Source organism: Palaemon carinicauda, chromosome 39 (assembly GCF_036898095.1).
Source record: "Palaemon carinicauda isolate YSFRI2023 chromosome 39, ASM3689809v2, whole genome shotgun sequence".
Lineage (NCBI taxonomy): Eukaryota > Metazoa > Arthropoda > Malacostraca > Decapoda > Palaemonidae > Palaemon > Palaemon carinicauda.
This window is the reverse complement of record NC_090763.1, coordinates 35,251,832-35,272,919: the sequence shown is the minus strand read 5'-3', so window position 1 is coordinate 35,272,919 and position 21,088 is coordinate 35,251,832. Positions and strand designations below refer to the sequence as shown.

General features: G+C 42.5%; 2 protein-coding genes across 5 annotated transcripts in view; both read left to right on the top strand.

The window, feature by feature from the left end:
* LOC137631117 (plasmolipin-like) overlaps positions 1-21,088 on the top strand; it is a 232,385-nt gene that overhangs the window by 35,400 nt on the left and 175,897 nt on the right. The window lies entirely within an intron of this gene.
* Positions 969-21,088, top strand: part of LOC137631115 (uncharacterized) — a 104,021-nt gene continuing 83,901 nt past the window's right edge. For both annotated transcript variants that reach the window (XM_068362765.1, XM_068362766.1), the window contains exons 1-4: positions 969-1,179; positions 3,843-4,025; positions 5,085-5,573; positions 6,982-7,080. In XM_068362765.1, coding sequence (XP_068218866.1) covers positions 3,846-4,025; positions 5,085-5,573; positions 6,982-7,080 — 768 coding nt within the window. In that variant the 5' untranslated portion in view covers positions 969-1,179; positions 3,843-3,845. The remainder of the gene's footprint in view (positions 1,180-3,842; positions 4,026-5,084; positions 5,574-6,981; positions 7,081-21,088) is intronic.

Sequence of the window (21,088 nt, the reverse complement as noted above, 5' to 3'; positions counted from 1 at the left end):
TTTGGTTCATATTATAGTGTACGAAAATCCACGCCAATTAACACATGTTTAGGTCAAAGGCCAAAGTCGAGCAAAAGATCGGGAAATAAGCTGCCCCTCTAGTTTACCCTTGTGGTTGCTTATAATTCATGGGGATAATAGAAATAATTATCCACAGGGATAATAGAAAGAATTATCCACAAGGATGATAGAAAAATTATCCATAAGGATAATAGAAAGAATTATCCACAGGGATAGGTAGTAGGTTGGCCAGGACACCAGCCACCCGTTGAGGTACTACCGCTAGAGAGTTATGGGGTCCTTTAACTGGCCAGACAATACTACATTGGATCCTTCTCTCTGGTTACGGTTCATTTTCCCTTTGCCTACATATACACCGAATGGTCTGGCATATTCTTACATATTCTCCTCTGTCCTCATACACCTGATAACACTGAGATTACTAAACAATTCTTCTTTACCCAAGGGGTTAACTACTGCACTGTAATTGTTCAGTGGCCACTTTCTTCTTGGTAAGGGTAGAAGAGACTCTTTGGCTATGGTAAGCATCTCTTCTAGGAGAAGGACAGTCCAAAATCAAACCATTGTTCTCTAGTCTTGGGTAGTGCCATAGCCTCTGTACCATGGTCTTCCACTGTCTTGGGTTAGAGTTCTCTTGCTTGTGAGGGTACACTCGGGCACATTATTCTGTTTTATTTCTCTTCCACTTATTTTCTTAAAGTTTTTATAGTTTAAATAGGAGATATTTATTTTGATGTTATTCTTATATTTTATTTTTCCTTGTTTCCTTTCCTCACTGAGCTATTTTCCCTGTTGGAGCCCCTGGGATAATAGCATTCTGCTTTTCCAACTAGGGTTGTAGCTTGGCAATTAATAATAATAATAATAATAATAATAATAAGAAGAAGAAAAAGAATTATCCCCAACAAAGCGAACACACGAGGAGGAGCCGTTGTAAAGACAAAACCTCAACTATGTTCTTGAACCTTCATTCCGATCTGCGTTTAAATGACAGTTTGCAAACTACGTACTGTCAGTTAGTTACTTTGTAATTGCCATTTGTGTGTACACTGTACACAGTTTAATTGCTCGGCAATGAAATTGTATTGAGTTGGACAAAGAGAACACCCGATATTCTGCAGAGTTACGAATTATTTTTACACACGAGCTGAAGCCAGAGTAAGTTTCCTGATGTATTTGTTTAAAGGTCGCTCATGAATGACAGAGGCAAGGGACAGTGACATTGCCCTAGCAATCAGGAGTCCAGGACATTGCCCTAGAGGCTGACCATATGTTATGTAATCAGCGCCCAAGCCTCCTCTCCACCCAAGCTAGGACCAGGGAGGGCAAGGCAGTGGCTGCTGATGACTCAGCTGATAGACTTATAGGCTCCCCCAAACCCCCCAACCTTATCTCACAAGGATGGTTAGGTTGCAGACACTAATGACACTAACGAGTGTGAGCGGGACTCGAACCCCAGTCTGGCAAACACCAGACAGAGACGTTACCAATCAGGCTACAACAAATACCGGAAACTTGTGGTTTTGTTGACGTGTTAAGAGGAATTTTAGTATCTTTGTAATAATTCTATTTACTGCCGACAGTGTAAAGAACCGGGTGAATGTAGATCGCTGAGACAAGGTATGCTAAGAAAACAACAGTCTAAAGTGTTATAGTGGGGCATCCCCCCCTTAAGTAAGGATATGGTTCCTAGGTTAGGTTAGATGGTGTTCTTATGTCTGTTTCTTTTGGTAGATTGTGATTTTTCACATTGTCCCAACAAACTGCAAAGTCTAAAAGGGGGGGGGGGGGATTGCAGTGGGACATCCCCCCGCCTTAGGTATGGAAATGGTTCCTACATTAGATTAGGTGCTGTTCTTATATCTGTTTCCTCATGTAGATTGTGAGGGGTGTATATATGATAGCGGCCACCTGTATGTATTATTATGTCTAACTTTGTATACGGCAGTGTAAAGGGGGTAGCAGGGTTAGAGTTCCCTTGCTTGAGGGTACACTCGGGCACGCTGTTCTGTCTTGTTTCTCTTCTTTGTTTTGTTAGATTTTTATAGTTTATATAGGAAATATTTATTTAATTTTACTCTTCTTAAAAATTTAATTTTTCCTCGTTTCCTTTCCTACCTGGGCTATTTTCCTTGTAGGAGCCCCTGGGATTATAGCATCCTGCTTTTCCAACTAGGATAGTAGCTTAGCAAGTAATAATAATAATGTTTTAGACTGTCAGGTGAGCAACAATAGCTATATAGTGTGAACTGGGAAAGTTATAAATATAACCAGTTAACAAAATAGATGAAATCACATTAAATTTCAAAATAGATTAAACTCCCCACTGGGAGATTGCCCACTTGCGACAGCAAAAGTGAAGAGGAAATGGGGAAACAAAATGGCAGGGGTAAAGCAACATCTTATGCTCAAATATTTAGAAGCTCTTATTTGGTTAAAAAAGCCAGCTAACGATTATGTCATGCAACAAACGGAAAATCTTCAAGCGATCTCAAACAATGATGTTGTAGCAACCCACCATTAGTCTCTCAAAAGTAATAAGTTGATGTAGACACAGAAATAATGTTCACAACCTATTCAGTCGATATGTATGTTATTTTGACCCAGTCCCCATAAGCCATACACAGAAATATGTCTAGATAGCCAGCATTCATCCATTTTTTGCAGCAAATTCTAGTTTTCTAGAAATTTAAGTATCATATATTTACCACCTTTTTGTAGCCTAATATAAATCACGGCCTCCTTAGCCTGATAGAAATCGCTGCTTTCTTACCTGATATAAATCACCGCCCCCTTAGCTGATCAGAGATCCTCAGCCTATCCCCCATCTCGACATCACTCGACAAAATATGAGTATGGTAACACATCAGCAGGTTACTATTTTTCTATGATACTGTATTTCTAACTATTTATCATCAATTGGAATTGTACCGAAGGAAAGTTGCTCTGATGATGAGCCTTTTATTCTTTAATTGGGTGGATTTATTTATGTTTATGTTGGTATCTTGTGATGCATATGATTGTATCATAATTCCAATGGTCTGGGCCAGGCTAGATATAAACTATAGTTGATTCTTTTTAGTGAGGCAGATTTGCACCGACTCGCAGGGGTGCCCTTTTAGCTCGGAAAAGTTTCCTGATCGCTGATTGGTTGGACAAGATAATTCTAACCAATCAGATAGCAGGAAACCTTTTCCGAGCCAAAAGGGCACCGCTGCGAGTCAGTGCAAACGCGCCTCATTAAAAAGAATTGAGTATAGTTCTAGCATGGACTGTTTTATGTTGCCTAGATGGAAGCTAACAAAGAACAGGTGATCTACATTTGCTTGAAAATTACAGGTGTTGGGGCACATAATTGGCACAACTTAGTGTATCTCTCCTTCAACTGTGTTTCTTTTGAAGTTTCTGGTTATTTGAATGTTGCATGCATAAGTGATGGATTTTTATGAGTTGTTTAATGTTAATACTGTAATCTGTTAATATTCATGGCTGTGAGTAATTTTGCTGGTTAAATTGTGGAAACATCAATTGAATAGCGACCAGTTATATAATATTCCTAAATTTAACTGATACAATGTAGGATCCTGTTACAGTATGTGCATTTGAAGTTGCCTGGTAAGGAGGTTCGTAAGAATACCTTAGGAAAATCAATCTTCCATGTCATTTGGGAAGCTAGTAATGCTAAATTCAAGGATTTTAAAGAATTTATATCAGTTCTCATGTGACCTCAGCCTGTTTATAATTCTTTAAATAGTTTTCTTATAGTAACAGGGTATATGTGATCAAATAATTATTCATTGATTACTATTTGTTTTGAACAGAATATGTCTGAGCAATATCCACAACTTGCACAACACCTCCACCAATCTCACTGGAGAAAGTTATCACCTCGTGGCCTTGAGCACAGGGTACAGATACCTACTGCTATAACTTTTCATCGATTGGTACCAAAAGCTTCACGGACACCAAGGAGGCATCACAAATTAGCTCCCCATTCTTATAAGGTAAGCTCGGACTTCTGAATTCTATTGAAAGTTGTTGTAGTTAATAGCAAGGTTACTAATTATGTTTATTGTAAGTGGCCTTATTTTTTGTTTCTTGATATTATTTTATAGAACAAATTCAATTCATTATTAAAGTAAAAAGTTTTTACTGTACTTTTAAGTTTTTGTTTTGTATTTTTGTTTAGTTTTAATGATGGTCTCTTCAGTTTTTATTCATAGCATTTTATTTAATCAAAGTATTTTATTGAAAGTGGAATTTCTATAGTATATTTGTCTATTTATAGTTTTATTTTTTTTGTTGGTTTCATTTGTGGGTACAGAGGTATAGCACTATAAAAAGTGGGCCCACTGAAAGGAAAAGGCAAAGGCAATGAAATCACATGTGACGGGTTCCAGTATTCAAAATGATACTTTTGGAAAAGTTTCCATTGACATGGTGATTAAAAATTAGTAATAGTCCTTGTCAGAACTTAACATTCTCTCTCTCTCTCTCTCTCTCTCTCTCTCTCTCTCTCTCTCAGTGTGTGTGTGTAATTTACAAACTCGATGACTAAGGGGACAGTTAATAGAGGCACTCAAAATTCTTAAGGAATAACAAATGTGGATTACAACAATCTATTCACGCTTAGCACAAATCATTCTAGAGGTAATGGATACAAACTGTAATTGAAAAGATACAACACCACTCAATGTGGCAATGTATATCATACAAAATAGCAAATACTCGGAATAGACCTCTAGTGGATGTAGTAAACAGTAACACCGTAAACGAGTTCAAGAATAAGTTAGACAAGATCATAAGAACTCTCTGAATGTTTAAACTAAATCACTCTACCAAAGAGCTAATGGAGTCTCCACAAATGAACTAAAAAGTCTGAGACATCCAAAATCCTTGTAACACACACTCTCTCTCTCTCTCTCTCTCTCTCTCTCTCGCTCTCTCTCTCTCTCTCTCTCTCTCTCTCTCTCTCTCTCTCTCTCTCTCTCTCTCTCTCTCTCTCTCTCTCAGGGCTGACTTTGATGAAAACCTGTTTAATCGAGTTTTTATTTTATCAACAGTACTTGGATCCCGAAGAAATTGACAGAGCTCAAGCCATGGCAAGACTTGCTCTCCTGAGGGCTAGACTAACCAAAAGTGAAGAAGCAGAACCCATTCCTTCTGAACAATCGAAGACAGGGGAAGGTGGATCTCAAGAGAAATCGAAAGCCCTTGGAAAGGGAAACAAAATCTTCACAGGTCAGAAACCTAGCAAAGGAGCCGTAAAGAATCGGGAAATAAGCGGCAAGGCAAAACAGACTCAAGCTCAGCAGTCTTCAAGACCCAAATTACCTGTGTATCGTGGCATAGGGGAAAACAATCTGCGCCTGCGGCAGATCACTAGACTCGTATCGATGATTGCAGATTGCTTGCGAGATTTAGAAAGCGATCCAAAGCTGCCCGACAAGAAGAAAGATTTTGTATCTCCTCATGAGATTGAAATAAAGAAGAAGCGATGGAATGAGTTTTTGCATTCATCGGGGCGCATGCTCTTTGCAACGAAACGAGAGGTGGGTGGTTAAGTCACTTTATCAATGTGGAGTTTATTCTTTATATTGAAAATATTTGCTATTCAGTATACACGCATATAATTTGTAGGAAAACTTGTCATGATTTTGTTTCACTGCTGACCTCTGTAATTTAGATTTAGAAGTACGGTAATATAGTACAGATGCCTCATTTGTTCCCATACTAACAAACCTTCCGCTATTTATATTATTATTATTTTTATTAGCTAAGTTACAACCCTAGTTGGAAAAGCAAGATGCTATAAGCCCAAGGGCTCCAACAGGGAAAAGTAACCCAGTGCAGAATGGAAACAAGGAAAAATAAAATATTTTTAGAACAACAACACCACCAAAATAAATATTTCCTTTATAAACTATAAAAACTTTAATAAAATAAGAGGAAGAGAAATAAGGCAGAATAGTGTGCCCTCAAGCAAGAGAACTCTAACCTAAGATAGTGGAAGACCATGGTACAGAGGCTATGGCACTACCCAAGACTAGAGAACAATGGTTTGATTTTGGAGTGTCCTTCCTCTAGAAAAGCTTCTTACCATAGTTAAAGAATCTCTTCTACCCTTACCAAGAGGAAAGTAGCCACTGAACAATTACAGTGCTGTAGTTAACCTCTTGGATGAAGAGGAATTGTTTGGTAAAGTCAGTGTTGTCAGTTGTATGAGGACAGAGGAGAATTTGTAAGGAATAAGCCAGACTATTCGGTGTATGTGTAGGCAAAGGAAAAATTAACCCTAACCAGAGAGAAGGGTGCAATGTAGTACTGTCTGGCCAGTCAAAGGACCCCATAACTCTAGCGGTAGTATCTCGGTTGGATATTACTTTGGCGGAGCTGGAAGGCAGCCGTTAAATTTAAAGTGCAAGGTGGCAACCCTGTGTAACCACTAATAGTGGGTAGGTAAAGGGTGGTTGGGGGCTACCCAGACACCTATTTCTACTCATGGTAGTTAATTTTGTATCTTTGCAAAGAATTTAGAGATACTTTCCTCAATTTTGGTCCATTCTGTTGTTTGTATAAAGGAATCAGGTAAGCTGAAATTGTATATAAATGTACCTCTACCCATGAGAACTCTGGACTACACATTGACTATCAGCTGTAAGAGTGTTGAAGACTTTATCAAAGAATTTTTGTTTAAGAAACCCTGAGTCTGATTGGTTATTTGTTCTCTTTCCCTCACCTTGTTCTAGACTTCTGGCATTGCTCCATGTTAACATTTTCAGAGGTTGTGAAAGATCGTTTTTTCCTTATATTTCAAGACGGTTTTTCACACTGTGTTTTATTTTGATCAAGCTATGTTCGTGTTATATTACTTATTTGTTGTAATATTATGGTAATTTATTTTAATTTGTAGTAATATTTTCATCTAGATTTACAGTAATCGTGTTCTATTCAACACAGGTTACTTCAATGGAAAGGGCATTAAAACAAGAGGAAAAAAGCCATAAATTTCTGAGAATGCTAGCGTCGTCATCTCGTAGCATGTACAAGCTGTTACAGGTAATTATAAGATACAGTTGTTTTGTTAAGAAATTTAAAGTTTTAAATATTTAACTTAGCCGGTGAATATATAGCTGCAACTCTGTTGCTCGACAGACAAAAAAAAACTGTACAAAAAACTCGCCAGCGATCGCTATACAGGTTGCGGGTGTGCCCATCAGCGCCAACTGTCGGTCAGATACCATACTCCATGTAAACAAAGACTCAATTTTCTCTCTGTCGACGTGTCGACAAGACGTACTTTACTCGCTGTTGAAACCTGGAGTTTTTCCCATCATCTTTGGTGAAGTACTATATTCTGGTTTTGAGCTTTCGCAGTGCAGGTGTTTTATCTTCATCTTAAATCTTGAACTCGTTTTGGATAGATTTAATTTTTGGTGACAAAGAGAGTATGGACTTTCTTTGACTTTTAAATGGCCGATCCTTCCCTTAGACGGAAGTGTGTTTAGGCTTTTAGTAATTATCTTATCACGTTATAAATTAATTATAGATTTTCCTCTATATATTTTATATCTCACCGCCTTTATTAGGCCTCTTCGATTAACTTTCCATTTATAATAAACATAAAAATAAATTTTAATGTTTTGTTTATATGCGACCTTTCCTGAGAGTAGGCGGTCCTAACTTGGAAACCGAAGTTAAACAACGTTGAGCCCTTTCAATCGTAAATAGCTTTTAAAGAGCTAAGGATTTAAAACTTTTTAAATGAAATATTTTATGAAAGAATTTCTTTGAATAGTCTTCGTACTGTTTTCAAAGATGAACTAACGTTTAGATTATTTATGCTACGCAGTTTGCGCTCTATCGTTACGATAGGGAGAGAGAGAGAGTATCACGGTTTCACTTTGCAGAAAGAGTAAATCGATTCTGACGTTTTGTTCATTCTTCTTTCAAAGCTTAAATGTTTTAAATTCTGTTTTAAAGGAACTTTTTAATTGAAAAACCTTTCAGTTTTTTTTTTTTTCCTTTGGTCAAATAACATGTTTTTTTGACGAAACGTAATTGGGCTCTTCTCTTAGGTGCGAAATCAAGAGAGAAAGAGAGAGAGAGATAGAGACGGAGGGAGAGAGAGGAGAGAAAACGTTCCGTTCAAGCGGGTAACGTTGTTCTCGAGTTACTCTCGTCCCTAGTCTCTGTACGGGGAGAAAGGATAAAACGTTTTTAGTTTTATTCTCGTCCCCTGGCAATGTACGGTGAGAGATTGAAAACGTAGTTTTGAATGAACTAGTGTTTATTCTCTTCCCCAATCACTGATTTTTTTTTTATCTTAAAAGATGTTTACTGTTTTTTTTGCTGGTATTAATGTGCTTGCATTATACGACTGATTTCGCATTTACTACCTTTTGATGAGGGTAGAATTGCGTGCTTCAGGTAGAAATCAGTAAAAGTTTCGATTTCAGTGAAATAAGTGCAAAACAGAAAATCGTAGTGATAAAGTGATACAGTATTGCGCAAAGTGTTACAGTGTTGCGTCCGAGGGTTCGTCTGTTCGTGCCTGTCGTTCACCTAGTCTGGGACCTCTTGCAAGCTCCCAAGCCCAGGGGAGAAGTAATGTCGTACGACTTATGGGTTCGAGAGGCCTTGATCAGCGAACAGACGTTTCCCTCTATGGTATCGGGTGTATCTTACCAAGATCTCCCCTACCATAAGGCGAGAGAGACAATTTTCTCCTCGTCATCCGAAGGCTTTTCGCATAAGAAACCTGATACAAGGTTTCGAGGCCCTTAAGCGAAAGTCAGTCCTTTCAGGACAGGTCCAGCGTCCTGGTTGCAGCCATTAGGACAGCTCTGACCCTATGCAGTCATCGGAAAACTGCTCGCCGCCTAACAAAAGCGTAACACAGACTCCGAGAGTCTTTTTTGTTGGCATAGTGTTGCGGTCACAGACGTTACCCTCGTCTCTTACCGCAACCATTTCCGTTGATCCTAAATGGGTTGTACGGCAAGACATGCAGAATATGCTTGCCTCCCTTATGGAAGACTATTCTGCCGATTAGTCCGTTGAGCCTAGCCGTTTATCTCATCGAGATCCTGGCTTTCAGCCAACCTAACGTTCCTTTGTGCATCCTGTTGACGTTGGCGTAGCTAAGTCACGTCAGTCAGGTTGTTTAGAACCACACTCGATGCGGTCTCGTGTGGATTTTCAGCCACATTTGGACGTTAGGCCACTTGCTGATGCTCCTGTTGACGTTCAGGACTTTCGCTAACAATCGGAGTTGACTTGTTTTGACGCTGTGCGTCAACCTCCGCATTCTAGAGTTGTTTTGACTGCTCATTCTAGGCAGTCAAAGCAGTCTCGAGTGGACGCTGTGCGTCCTCACGCACCTGTTGTTGTTGACAGTTCACAGACTGTCAAGCAGTGACATGACGTTGCGTCCTGGTCTCTCGCACCTGTTGTTGTTGACAGTTCACAGACTGTCAAGCAGTTACATGACGTTGCATCCTGGTCCGCTACTAATGCACCAGTGCGTGTGGACTCTGCTTGTAAAGCATTGCCACCACGGTAGGTCTCTCCCTTGCTTGAGACTCAGCTATTATCGGACAAGGTTCCTTTAGATGAGGAAGTTGCTGTTCCCCCTCCTACTGATATTCCCTTGAGGACTCTGTCAGACGGAGAGGAGCCTAAAGCTGCTTAGCCCTCTATGGACTTTAATTAAATCATGCTGATTTTTAAGGATCTTTGTCCGGATCTTTTTGTAACTGCTGCTCCTCGTTCGCCTAAACGTCAGAGCTTACACTAGGCCTAGCTACTTCGAAGCCGTTGTTTATAAGCTAGTGCTCTCTCGCTCTCCTAGAGAGCTTTACGTTTGCTAGGCGACTGGTTTATCACCAGGAGGAGTTTGGGGGATACAGCCTTTGCTTTCCCTTCTTTTAAACTGGCTTATAGAGCGAGAGTCTGATATGACACGAGAGAAGTTCTCGGCTTGGGAGTTCCTGCCTCTGCCCAAATAGACTTCTCAAATCTCGTAGACTCTCCCTGGCGCCTGGCCAGGAGATGCTCCAAGATTTTACAGGTCAACTTCACAGCTGTTTTCGAGCCTTTGAAGTTTTGCTGTTCAATTATGTCATGCATAAACAAGGCTTTCAGGGATGGGAAGCGGTACCGCCTCAGTCGCTAACCCCGTCTGTTGCCGCACCTGCTCCCGTAGACCCTAAATGGGCTTTGCTGCAAGACATGCAGTCCAAGCTTGCGTCCTTGATGGAGGGCTTTAATGCGGAGAAGGTTGCTGCTGAACCTTCTGGCCAACAACCTTCCAAGCGGTCGGTTGTGCGTCCTGTTGACGCTGAGGTAACCTTCTCGCGTCTACCAGTTGAGGTGGTTCCTCCACCGATGCGACCCAGTGTGGGTTGCCAGCTGCACGTTGACGTTAAGCGACGCTCGGAGGTGGTTGTTGACGTTCAGGACGTTCAACAACCATCAGAGGTGACTACCCAGACGGTCTAGACAGTCTCGGGTGGACGCTGTGCGTCCTCGCGCACCCATGGTTGTTGACAGTTCACAGACTGTGCAGCAGTTCCATGACGTTGCGTCCGACTCCGTCACGCATGCACCAGTGCGACCGGACTCAGCGAGCCAGACGTTGCCCACTCCGTTGCCGTTTCCTTATCAGTTTTCGGATGAGGAACTATCTGATGAGGACGTTGCTGAACAACAAGACTCAATACCATCTGGCTTTTCACTGGAAAAAGGACAAGACGCTAGAAGCGGTCTCGATCCCGATTTCCGGAAAGATAAAGTCTTGTCTGACTTGGTGGAAGGACAATATCAACCTAAGAGAGGGTCTTCCCCTGGCTGTTCAGACTCCCCACCACGTTCTCTTCTCGGACGCATCGGACTTGGGCTGAGGCGCGACACTGGACGGTCGGGAATGCTCAGGTCTGTGGAACTCGGTCAGAGGAGCATGCATATCAACTGCAAGGAGCTGTTGGCAGTTCATCTGGCCTTGAAAAGCTTCGAGTATCTCCTTCGAGGCAAAGTGGTGGAAGTAAACTCGGACAACACCACGGCCTTGGCGTACATCTCCAAACAAGGAGGTACCCACTCACTGACGTTGTACGAGATCGCAAGGGACCTGCTCATCTGGTCAAAAGGTCAAGACATCTCCCTAGTAACGAGGTTCATCCAAGGCGACTTGAACGTTATAGCAGATTGTCTCAGTCGGAAAGGGCAAGTAATTCCAACCGAATGGACCCTCCACAAGGATGTGTGCAAGAGACTTTGGGCCACTTGGGGTCAACCAACCATAGATCTCTTTGCAACCTCGCTGACCAAGAGGCTTCCAATCTATTGCTCCCCAGTCCCGGACCCAGCAGCAATACATATAGATGCCTTCCTCCTAGATTGGTCACATCTGGATCTCTACGCATTCCCACCGTTCAAGATTGTCAACAAGGTACTGCAGAAGTTCGCCTCTCACGAAGGGACAAGGTTGACGTTAGTTGCTCCCCTCTGGCCCGCGAGAGAATGGTTCACCGAGGTACTTCGATGGTTAGTAGACGTTCCCAGAAGTCTTCCTCTAAGGGTAGACCTTCTACGTCAGCCACACATAAAGAAGATACACCAAAGCCTCCACGCTCTTCGTCTGACTGCCTTCAGACTATCGAAAGACTCTCGAGAGCTAGAGGCTTTTCGAAGGAGGCAGCCAGTGCGATTGCTAGAGCAAGGAGAGCGTCTACCATTAGAGTCTACCAATCGAAGTGGGAAGTCTTCCGAGACTGGTGCAAGTCAGTTTCTGTATCCTCGACCAGTACCTCTGTAGCTCAAATAGCTGATTTTCTCTTATACCTGAGAAAAGGACGATCCCTTTCAGCTCCCACTATCAAGGGCTACAGAAGCATGTTGGCATCGGTCTTCCGGCATAGAGGCTTAGATCTTTCCAACAATAAAGATCTGCAAGACCTCCTTAAGTCTTTTGAGACCACCAAGGAGCGTCGTTTGGCTACCCCTGGATGGAATTTAGACGTGGTACTAAGATTCCTCATGTCAGACAGGTTGGAGCCGTTACAATCAGCCTCCCTGAAAGATCTCACTCTTAAGACTCTTTTTCCTGGTATGCTTAGCCTCGGCTAAAAGAGTCAGTGAGATTCATGCCTTCAGCAAGAACATCGGATTTTCGTCGGAAAAAGCCACTTGTTCGCTGCAACTTGGTTTTCTAGCCAAAAATGAGCTGCCTTCTCGGCCTTGGCCTAAATCTTTCAATATTCCCAGCTTATCGGAGATCGTAGGCAATGAACTAGAAAGAGTCTTATGCCCTGTTAGAGCTCTTAAGTTCTATTTAAAGCGTACTAAACCTTTACGAGGCCAATCTGAAGCTTTATGGTGTTCAGTTAAGAAACCATCCTTGCCTATGTCAAAGAATGCTTGGTCATACTTTATCAGATTGTTAATACGAGAAGCTCATTCACATCTGAGTGAGGAAGACCGAACTTTGCTTAAGGTGAAGACGCACAAAGTTAGAGCTGTAGCAACTTCCGTGGCCTTTAAGCAAAATAGATCTCTGCAAAGTATAATGGACGCAACCTATTGGAGAAGCAAGTCAGTGTTCGCGTCATTTTACTTGAAAGATGTCCAGTCTCTTTACGAGAACTGCTACACACTGGGACCATTCGTAGCAGCGAGTGCAGTAGTGGGTGAGGGCTCAACCACTACAATTCCCTAATTCCATATCCTTTTAATCTGTCTCTTGAAATGTTTTTTATGGGTTGTCCGGAAGGCTAAGAAGCCTTTCGCATCCTGGTTGATTTGGCGGGTGGTCAAAGTCATTTCTTGAGAGCGCCCAGATTAGGGGTTTGATGAGGTCCTGTTGTATGGGTTGCAGCCCTTGATACTTCAGCTCCTAGGGGTCTGTCAGCATCCTAAGAGGATCGCGAGGCTCCGTAAGGAAGACGTACTTATAAGGCAGAGTAATCGTCTAAGTCGACTTCCTTACCAGGTACCTATTTATTTTGTTTTTGTTATTTTGATAACTTCTAAAATGAAATAAAAACTCTTAGCTCATAAGATGTAAACATATTTAACTGGTCTCTACCCACCACCTTGGGTGTGAATCAGCTATATATTCACCGGCTAAGTTAAATATTTAAAAATGATATTTTAATTATAAAATAAATTTTTGAATATACTTACCTGGTGAATATATAAATTAAATGACCCTCCCTTCCTCCCCAATAGAGACGCAGTGGGATGAGAAGAAAATTGAGTCTTTGTTTACATGGAGTATGGTATCTGACCGACAGTTGGCGCTGATGGGCACACCCGCAACCTGTATAGCGATCGCTGGCGAGTTTTTTGTACAGTTTTTTTTTGTCTGTCGAGCAACAGAGTTGCAGCTATATATTCACCGGGTAAGTATATTCAAAAATTTATTTTATAATTAAAATATCATTTTCACAAAGATTAGCTTAAGGCCTGAAGTCATGACTGTAGAAAATCCTCAACTTACAAACTTAATAGGTTCCAAGATGATGTTTGTAAGTCGAATTTTGTTAAATTTTGGGCTAGGGTAAGCTTCACCTAACTTAATGCCTATGATTTTTAGCTGCAAAGGTCAACAAATAGTCGCGTCTCATATTGCAAATGTTGTCTTGCTTACTGCATTATATTTTATATTTTATTACAGTATTTAATTTTGAAATTTTGATACAATATCTGAGGTTTATGATTTCTGTTGGATTTGTGTTTGTGTCTGAATGTTTGGAAGTTGAGGATCTTTTAGCTATCAAAATTAACCAGGATTCGTTTTGTTGATGGATGCATCACTGTCTCTGTTTCTGTTGTTATGTCACTATAGGTTCCATGGTCATAAATGTGATCTCAGACTTTGCATAGCTCCGTAGCCCCCTATAACTTGGCCCTCCATATACATGGTCTGCAGAATGGGCACAGATCACCTACTGTCCCCAACATGAGACACAAAGACAATGCGGGTCATGGTTTCCCAAAAATAATTCTCTTAAAGAATCTACATAGCATATTAATTATTTACAAATATAGAAGACATCTTTAAATGCACTTATAAACATGAATTTGAACAATGTGGGATTAGTAGAGCAGTTGTAAAGTTGAAGCCGTCAGAGAGACAGAAAAACAAAGGTTTTGGTGCTTAAACAAGCAATCACTGGTTGCCGTTAACCACTATTGTTTCATTACTTTACTTGAAGCATAAGTTGATTGAAGGGAAAGAAAACAGGACATTTGAAAAGAAAATTGGAAATGCTTTAGTTTAAGGGGTGAATGTTGATGAAACCGAGCTTTCAGAGAGAAATATTATGAACATTAGGTCAGTATAGAAATAGATTGTATTGAAATTCCATTTTTTAGTGTAGATAACATTTTATTCTGGAGACAGTTCTAAATGCTCCTTGTTGTTTCCTTCTAGCCCCAAGCTGTATATACACACATATATGGGAAAGATGAGTAACATTTGAATCTACACACACCTGTTCTATATTTGATCAATGACTTGAGCCGACCGACATAAACAGATGGCAGGATACATCTCTACAAATGCCGTTATTTTCCCCCCACAGAGAATTATGGTGCCACGGGACTCCAATTTGAATTCGCTGATGGCACCTCATGGAAATTCAGCTCAAAGCATCAATACTAATGGGAAAAACACGTTTATTTTTTCCAGCACTGCAGCATTAAAAAATGCTTGAGTTTTAGGAAATAAGGAGTAGGAGTCGTGGGGAGGTAAGGGATTTGTTTGCCGGACCTAGAAGGGGAGGGGGTTTTCAGAATCTGGAAGGGGTGAGTCTGCTATATTAAAGAGCGGAAAGTTTGTATCTTGCGTCGGGGCAAATGACAAATTTGGGAGTAATTTGTATTTTTAAACACAAGACTTACCTGGTGGTTATATATATATAGCTTATGTCCCTGACGTCACGGCAGAAAATTCAAAACTCGCGCCAATCGCAGATTGGATAGCCAGGTGTGCTACATGCGCGCCTCTAGCAAGGTACCTAGAAACCATTCCATCGGTATCCATATCTTCCCTGCCGGCGCTAGCGGTAACATTGGTTGGATATTCTCCTCGCTTTTTGACTGATTAGGGTGATGTGCATGAGTGTTGTAATTCAAGAGGTATTAGTTTGTTGAGCGTAGTTGGAAAAGTGTATGGTAGAGTATTGATTAATTGGATTAAGGATAAAACAGAGGATGCAATCTTGGAAGTACAGGGTGGTTTTAGAAGAGGTAGGGGTTGTATGAATCAGATTTTTACAGTTAGGCAGATATGCGAGAAATATTTAGCAAAAGGTAAGGAGGTGTATGTTGCGTTTATGGATCTGGAGAAAGCATATGATAGAGTTGATAGGGAAGCAATGTGGAATGTGATGAGGTTATATGGAGTTGGTGGAAGGTTGTTGCAAGCAGTGAAAAGTTTCTACAAAGGTAGTAAAGCATGTGTTAGAATAGGAAATGAAGTGAGTGATTGGTTTCCGGTGAGAGTGGGGCTGAGACAGGGATGTGTGATGTCGCCGTGGTTGTTTAACTTGTATGTTGATGGAGTGGTGAGAGAGGTGAATGCTCAAGTGCTTGGACGAGGATTAAAACTGGTAGGCGAGAATGACCATGAATGGGAGGTAAATCAGTTGTTGTTTGCGGATGATACTGTACTGGTAGCAGACACAGAAGAGAAGCTTGACCGACTAGTGACAGAATTTGGAAAGGTGTGTGAGAGAAGGAAGTTGAGAGTTAATGTGGGTAAGAGTAAGGTTATGAGATGTACGAGAAGGGAAGGTGGTGCAAGGTTGAATGTCATGTTGAATGGAGAGTTACTTGAGGAGGTGGATCAATTTAAGTACTTGGGGTCTATTGTTGCAGCAAATGGTGGAGTGGAAGCAGATGTACGTCAGAGAGTGAATGAAGGTTGCAAAGTGTTGGGGGCAGTTAAGGGAGTAGTAAAAAATAGAGGGTTGGGCATGAATGTAAAGAGAGTTCTATATGAGAAAGTGATTGTACCAACTGTGATGTATGGATCGGAGTTGTGGGGAATGAAAGTGATGGAGAGACAGAAATTGAATGTGTTTGAGATGAAGTGTCTGAGGAGTATGGCTGGTGTATCTCGAGTAGATAGGGTTAGGAACGAAGTGGTGAGGGAGAGAACGGGTGTAAGAAATGAGTTAGCGGCTAGAGTGGATATGAATGTGTTGAGGTGGTTTGGCCATGTTGAGAGAATGGAAAATGGTTGTCTGCTAAAGAAGGTGATGAATGCAAGAGTTGATGGGAGAAGTACAAGAGGAAGGCCAAGGTTTGGGTGGATGGATGGTGTGAAGAAAGCTCTGGGTGATAGGAGGATAGATGTGAGAGAGGCAAGAGAGCGTGCTAGAAATAGGAATGAATGGAGAGCGATTGTGACGCAGTTCCAGTAGGCCCTGCTGCTTCCTCCGGTGCCTTAGATGACCGCGGAGGTAGCAGCAGTAGGGGAGTCAGCATTATGAAGCTTCATCTGTGGTGGAAATGTGGGAGGTTGGGCTGTGGCACCCTAGTAGTACCAGCTGAACTTGATTGAGTCCCTGATTAGGCTGAAGGAACATAGAGAGTAGAGGTCCCCTTTTTGTTTTGTTTCATTGTTGATGTCGGCTACCCCCCAAAATTGGGGGAAGTGCCTTGGTATATGGATGGATGGGATTGCTGTCCCTTTGGTGAAGTACAATAATTCTGGTTTTTTGACTCGCTTTATTGGATTTTCATTTGGATACTCTAGTTATATGTTTGGATATTGATATTTTGACCCTTGCTTGTATTTGATCTCTCTTTCAAAGTTCAAAATGGCCACCCCCTCTGGTAGTTTTAGGGTGTGTGCTAGTGGGTGTAAGACCCGATTATCAAAGGCCTCCATTAATCCTCATTCATTCTTTATTAAATGTAGAGGTAAATTTTGTAAACTTGATGATAGGTGTGACGAATGCCTTAATTTGTCTGATCATGAGTGGCTGGATTTCGATCGCTATATGCAAAAGTTAGCAAGAGATATGGTAAGACGTAGTTCTTCTCATTCTTCTAAAGATTTTTCCTCTTCCCATGTCACTGTTCCTATTCCTTCCCCTGTAGTGGTAGTTCCTGATCCCACTAAGAGTACCGCTGATGAACCAACACTTAAAGATATGATGTTGGCTATCCAGGCGTTGGGTGCGAAGGTAGAATCTATCGCTGCGGATAGAACGCAGTCAATGGCTGATGTTAAACAACTGAAAAGTGAAAATGCTAGAGGTGCAGTGAGTGTTATTAGTGTTGTGGAGGGTGCGCCTGCTCAGGCTTGTCGTTCTCCTAGTCCTAGACTTCTTCCAAGCTCCCCAACCCCTGGGAGAAGGAATGTCGAAAGACGAAAGATGAGAGGCTTTAGCTCCCGAGCAGACGTCCCCTTGAGCGTTCCTGTTGACGTTTCCCAGGATGTTCTCCCTTACCATAGTAAAGGTGAGGTTAAAGTGTTTGGCTCATCATCAGATGATATTCCTAAAAGAGGTTGGCGCCAAGCGTCCAGACCTCTTAAGAGGAAATTTGACCAGCGTCTTTACAGGACATCACAAGCAGGCTGTAGTCATTGGAGCAGCCCTGAACGCTTTTCGTCCGAGGAAATCTCGCCTTCTAAGCGTCCTGCTAGGACATTAGATTCTGTTGAGAATTGTCCTGCTGTTGAGCAGTTATCTGAACTGGGCGTGACATCGATTCATGCTCCTCCGCTCCCTTCAAATTGGCTCTCGGCTGCTGGTCGCTCTAAGCGGTCTTTGAGCGGTGGAGAGGACGAGCTTGCGATTGACATTTCGCAAGCAGATTCTAATTTTAATATGTTGCAAGAAATGCAGCAGAAGCTTTCATCATTTATGAAAAGCTACCAGAATACGGAAGCCTTCTCTCTGAACGCTAAACGGCGCAAGGCGGCTATTCGGCAAACGCTTGTTGATCAAGTTTCTAAACGCGTTCGGCGACGCATAGCGATGAACGTGACGTTAAACGTACTACACGTGAGGTTGAACGTTCTGCTTTTGAGGAAGTCGAGCGTCCTCCTAATCGAGGTGCTGTTCATGCACTTAGCAGTGATAGTGATCGTCCTACTACGAGCGCTTTCGAGCGTTCAGCAAGGTGCGATGTCGAGCATCCTCTTGAGCATTCTTGTTTAGCTAAGCAGGACGTTGTGCTTCCTTCTGTTCGTAAAGCCGAGCGTCCTCCAGGACGTGACGTCGAACGTGATGTCGGGCATTCACCAGAACGCAAGCGTCCTCTGGGGCGTGACGTCGAGCGTTCTTCCATCGAGCGTCCTCCTGTACGCGATGTAGAACAGCAAACATCCAGACAGGATGTTGAACGAAACACAATACTTCTTAGCTCTGATCGCACGGATCGCGAGCGTTCCGAGGAGCGTCAAGCGTCTTTATCGGAGGAAGAAGCTGATGTTCCTCTTTCGCCTACCGAGCCCTTTGAGGAGTTATCTGAAGAAAAAGACTCTTTAAGTCTTTTCGTCCTTCGGTAGACTTAAAGAAGCTCATGAAGATTTTTCATAGTGAGTTTCCAGAGTCTTTTGTTCCCATGGCTCCACGATCGCCGCCATCAGAATTCACTTTAGGGAAGCCTAAGAAGAAGTCTCTGTTCACTAGAATGGTGCTCTCTCGTTCATCAAAAAGAACACTTAAATTGATGGGAGACTGGATAGGATCCAAGAAGGAACAAGGGAAAGCGGCCTTCGTGTTCCCCCCACTAAATTGGCATCGAGGTCAAGTATTTGGTACGATACGGGAGAAGTTCTCGGCTTGGGAGTTCCTGCCTCTGCCCAGGGAGACTTCTCAAGTCTGGTAGATTCTCCCCGTAGATCGGCCATGAGGAAGACCAAGGTTTTTTGGTCTACCTCTGAATTGGACCATTTGCTCAAAGGTGTCTTTAGAGTCTTCGGGGTATTTAACTTCCTTGATTGGACTCTAGGGGCCTTGGGGAAGAAGGTTGCTACGCTCAAAGAAGGGGACTCTTCTAGCTTAATCCATGTCATGTCCTGCATGGATAAGGCGTTGCGAGACGGGGCGAATGAGTTGGCAGCGATTTTTACAGCAGGCATTCTCAAGAAGAGAGCCCAGTTGTGTTCATTTCTGTCGGTAGGGGTTACTCCTTTTCAGAAATCTGAATTGTTGTATGGTCCGCTGTCGTCATCTCTGTTCTCACAAGATCTTATTAAGGAAATTTCATCTTCGTTAACGCAGAAGGCCACTCAAGACCTAGTCTCGAAGACGGCAAGGAAAGTGTTGCCATCATCTTTCGTTAGCCATAAACCTAAAGAAGTTACTCCTTTTTCAAAGTTTTCCCAGCCCTTTCGATGAAAGCCTTCCGTTAGAGATAACTTTAAATTAGATGGAAGGGGAACTAAGAAAAGAGGAGCCAAGACAGGGCGAAGCAGAGTCTGACTGCTTTCGCTTCAGGCAGTAGGAGCCAGACTACACACCTTCTGGCAGGCATGGGAGAAGAGGGGTGCAGATCTTTGGTCAGTCCGATTTCTAAAGAAGGGCTACAGGATTCCTTTTATAAAGCAACCTCCTTTAAGGTTAACCCCAATGGATCTCTCTCCCAGGTACAGGTAGGAATTAAGGAGGCAAGCATTACAGCTTCAAGTGTCTCTCTTGTTGTAGAAGGGGGCTATAGAAAGAGTACAGGACTGGCAGTCACCAGACTTTTACAACCGCCTTTTCCTGGTTCCCAAGAACTAGGGGATGGCGTCCAGTTCTGGACGTGAGTGCTCTCAACGGTTTTATCCAGAAGACAAAGTTCTCGATGGAGACGTCAAAGTCAGTGCTTGCAGCGGTAAGGAAAGGCGACTGGATGGTCTCATTGGACCTCCTGGATGCTTATTTCCACATCCCAATTCATCCAAGATTCAAGCACTTTCTGAGATTCGTATTCCAGGGAGAGGTCTTTCAAGCCCTGCGTTTTGGCCTCAACGGCGCCCCACAAATCTTTACGAAGCTTATGCTTAATGCAGCAAGGATTCTCCACTCAAGAGGCATCAGAGCCTCCCTGTACCTAGACGATTGGCTTCTAAGAGCTAGCTCTCAAGATCGCTGCCTGAAAGATCGTCAGACAACATTGAAGTTCACAGAAGAATTGGGTATTCTGGTCAACAAGACAAATCTTCTCTGAAACCATCAGAAGAGATTCTTTATTTAAGAATGATGATTCGGAGTCAAGTTTTTTTGGCTTTTCCGTCTCCCTTAAGGACGGAGCAAGCCCTTCAGAAAATACGTGCATTCCTAGGAGAGCAGAGGTGTTCTGCGAGGAAGTAGATGGGTGTGTTGGGGACTCTTCTCGTTAGAACAGTTCGTCTCTCTCGGAAGACTGAATCTTCGACCACTCCAATTTCACCTCGACTCTTACTGGAATAGGGAGAAGGATTTGGAGAAGGTGTGTATTCTTGTTACGGAGTCAATGAGACGTTGCCTTCAGTGGTGGAACGACCCGATCAAGTTTCAGGAAGTTTGCTCATTAGAGCTGAAGAGCCCAGACCTTGTGTTGTGTTCCGAAGCCTCGGACTCGGGGTGGGGAGCCACACTGGGCAAACTTGAAGTATCGGGGTTGTGGACGGAAATTCGTAAGTCTTTCCACATGAATCAAAAGGAGCTGCTAGCAGTTCTTTTGGCCCTGAAGAACGATGAAGGGTCAGTCCGGAACAAGGTAATACAAGTCAATGCCGACAACACCACAGCATTGGCCTACATTGCCAAACAAGGAGGAACGCACTTGATTTCCCTTTACGTGACGGCAGGAGATCTGCTCATCTGGGCAAAGGAGAGGCAGGTGATTCTACTTACAAGGTTCTTTCAAGGGGAAAAGAATGTTTTGGCAGACGGTCCCAGCAGGAAAGGGCAAGTCCTATCCACAGAGTGGACTCTACACCTAGAAGTGTGCAAAAGTCTGTGGAAGCTTTGGGGTCGCCCTTACATAGACCTGTTTGCGACCTCAAAGACCAAGAGACTAGAGCCATATTGCTCCCCAGTGCCAGATCTCAAAGCAGTACACACGGACGCGT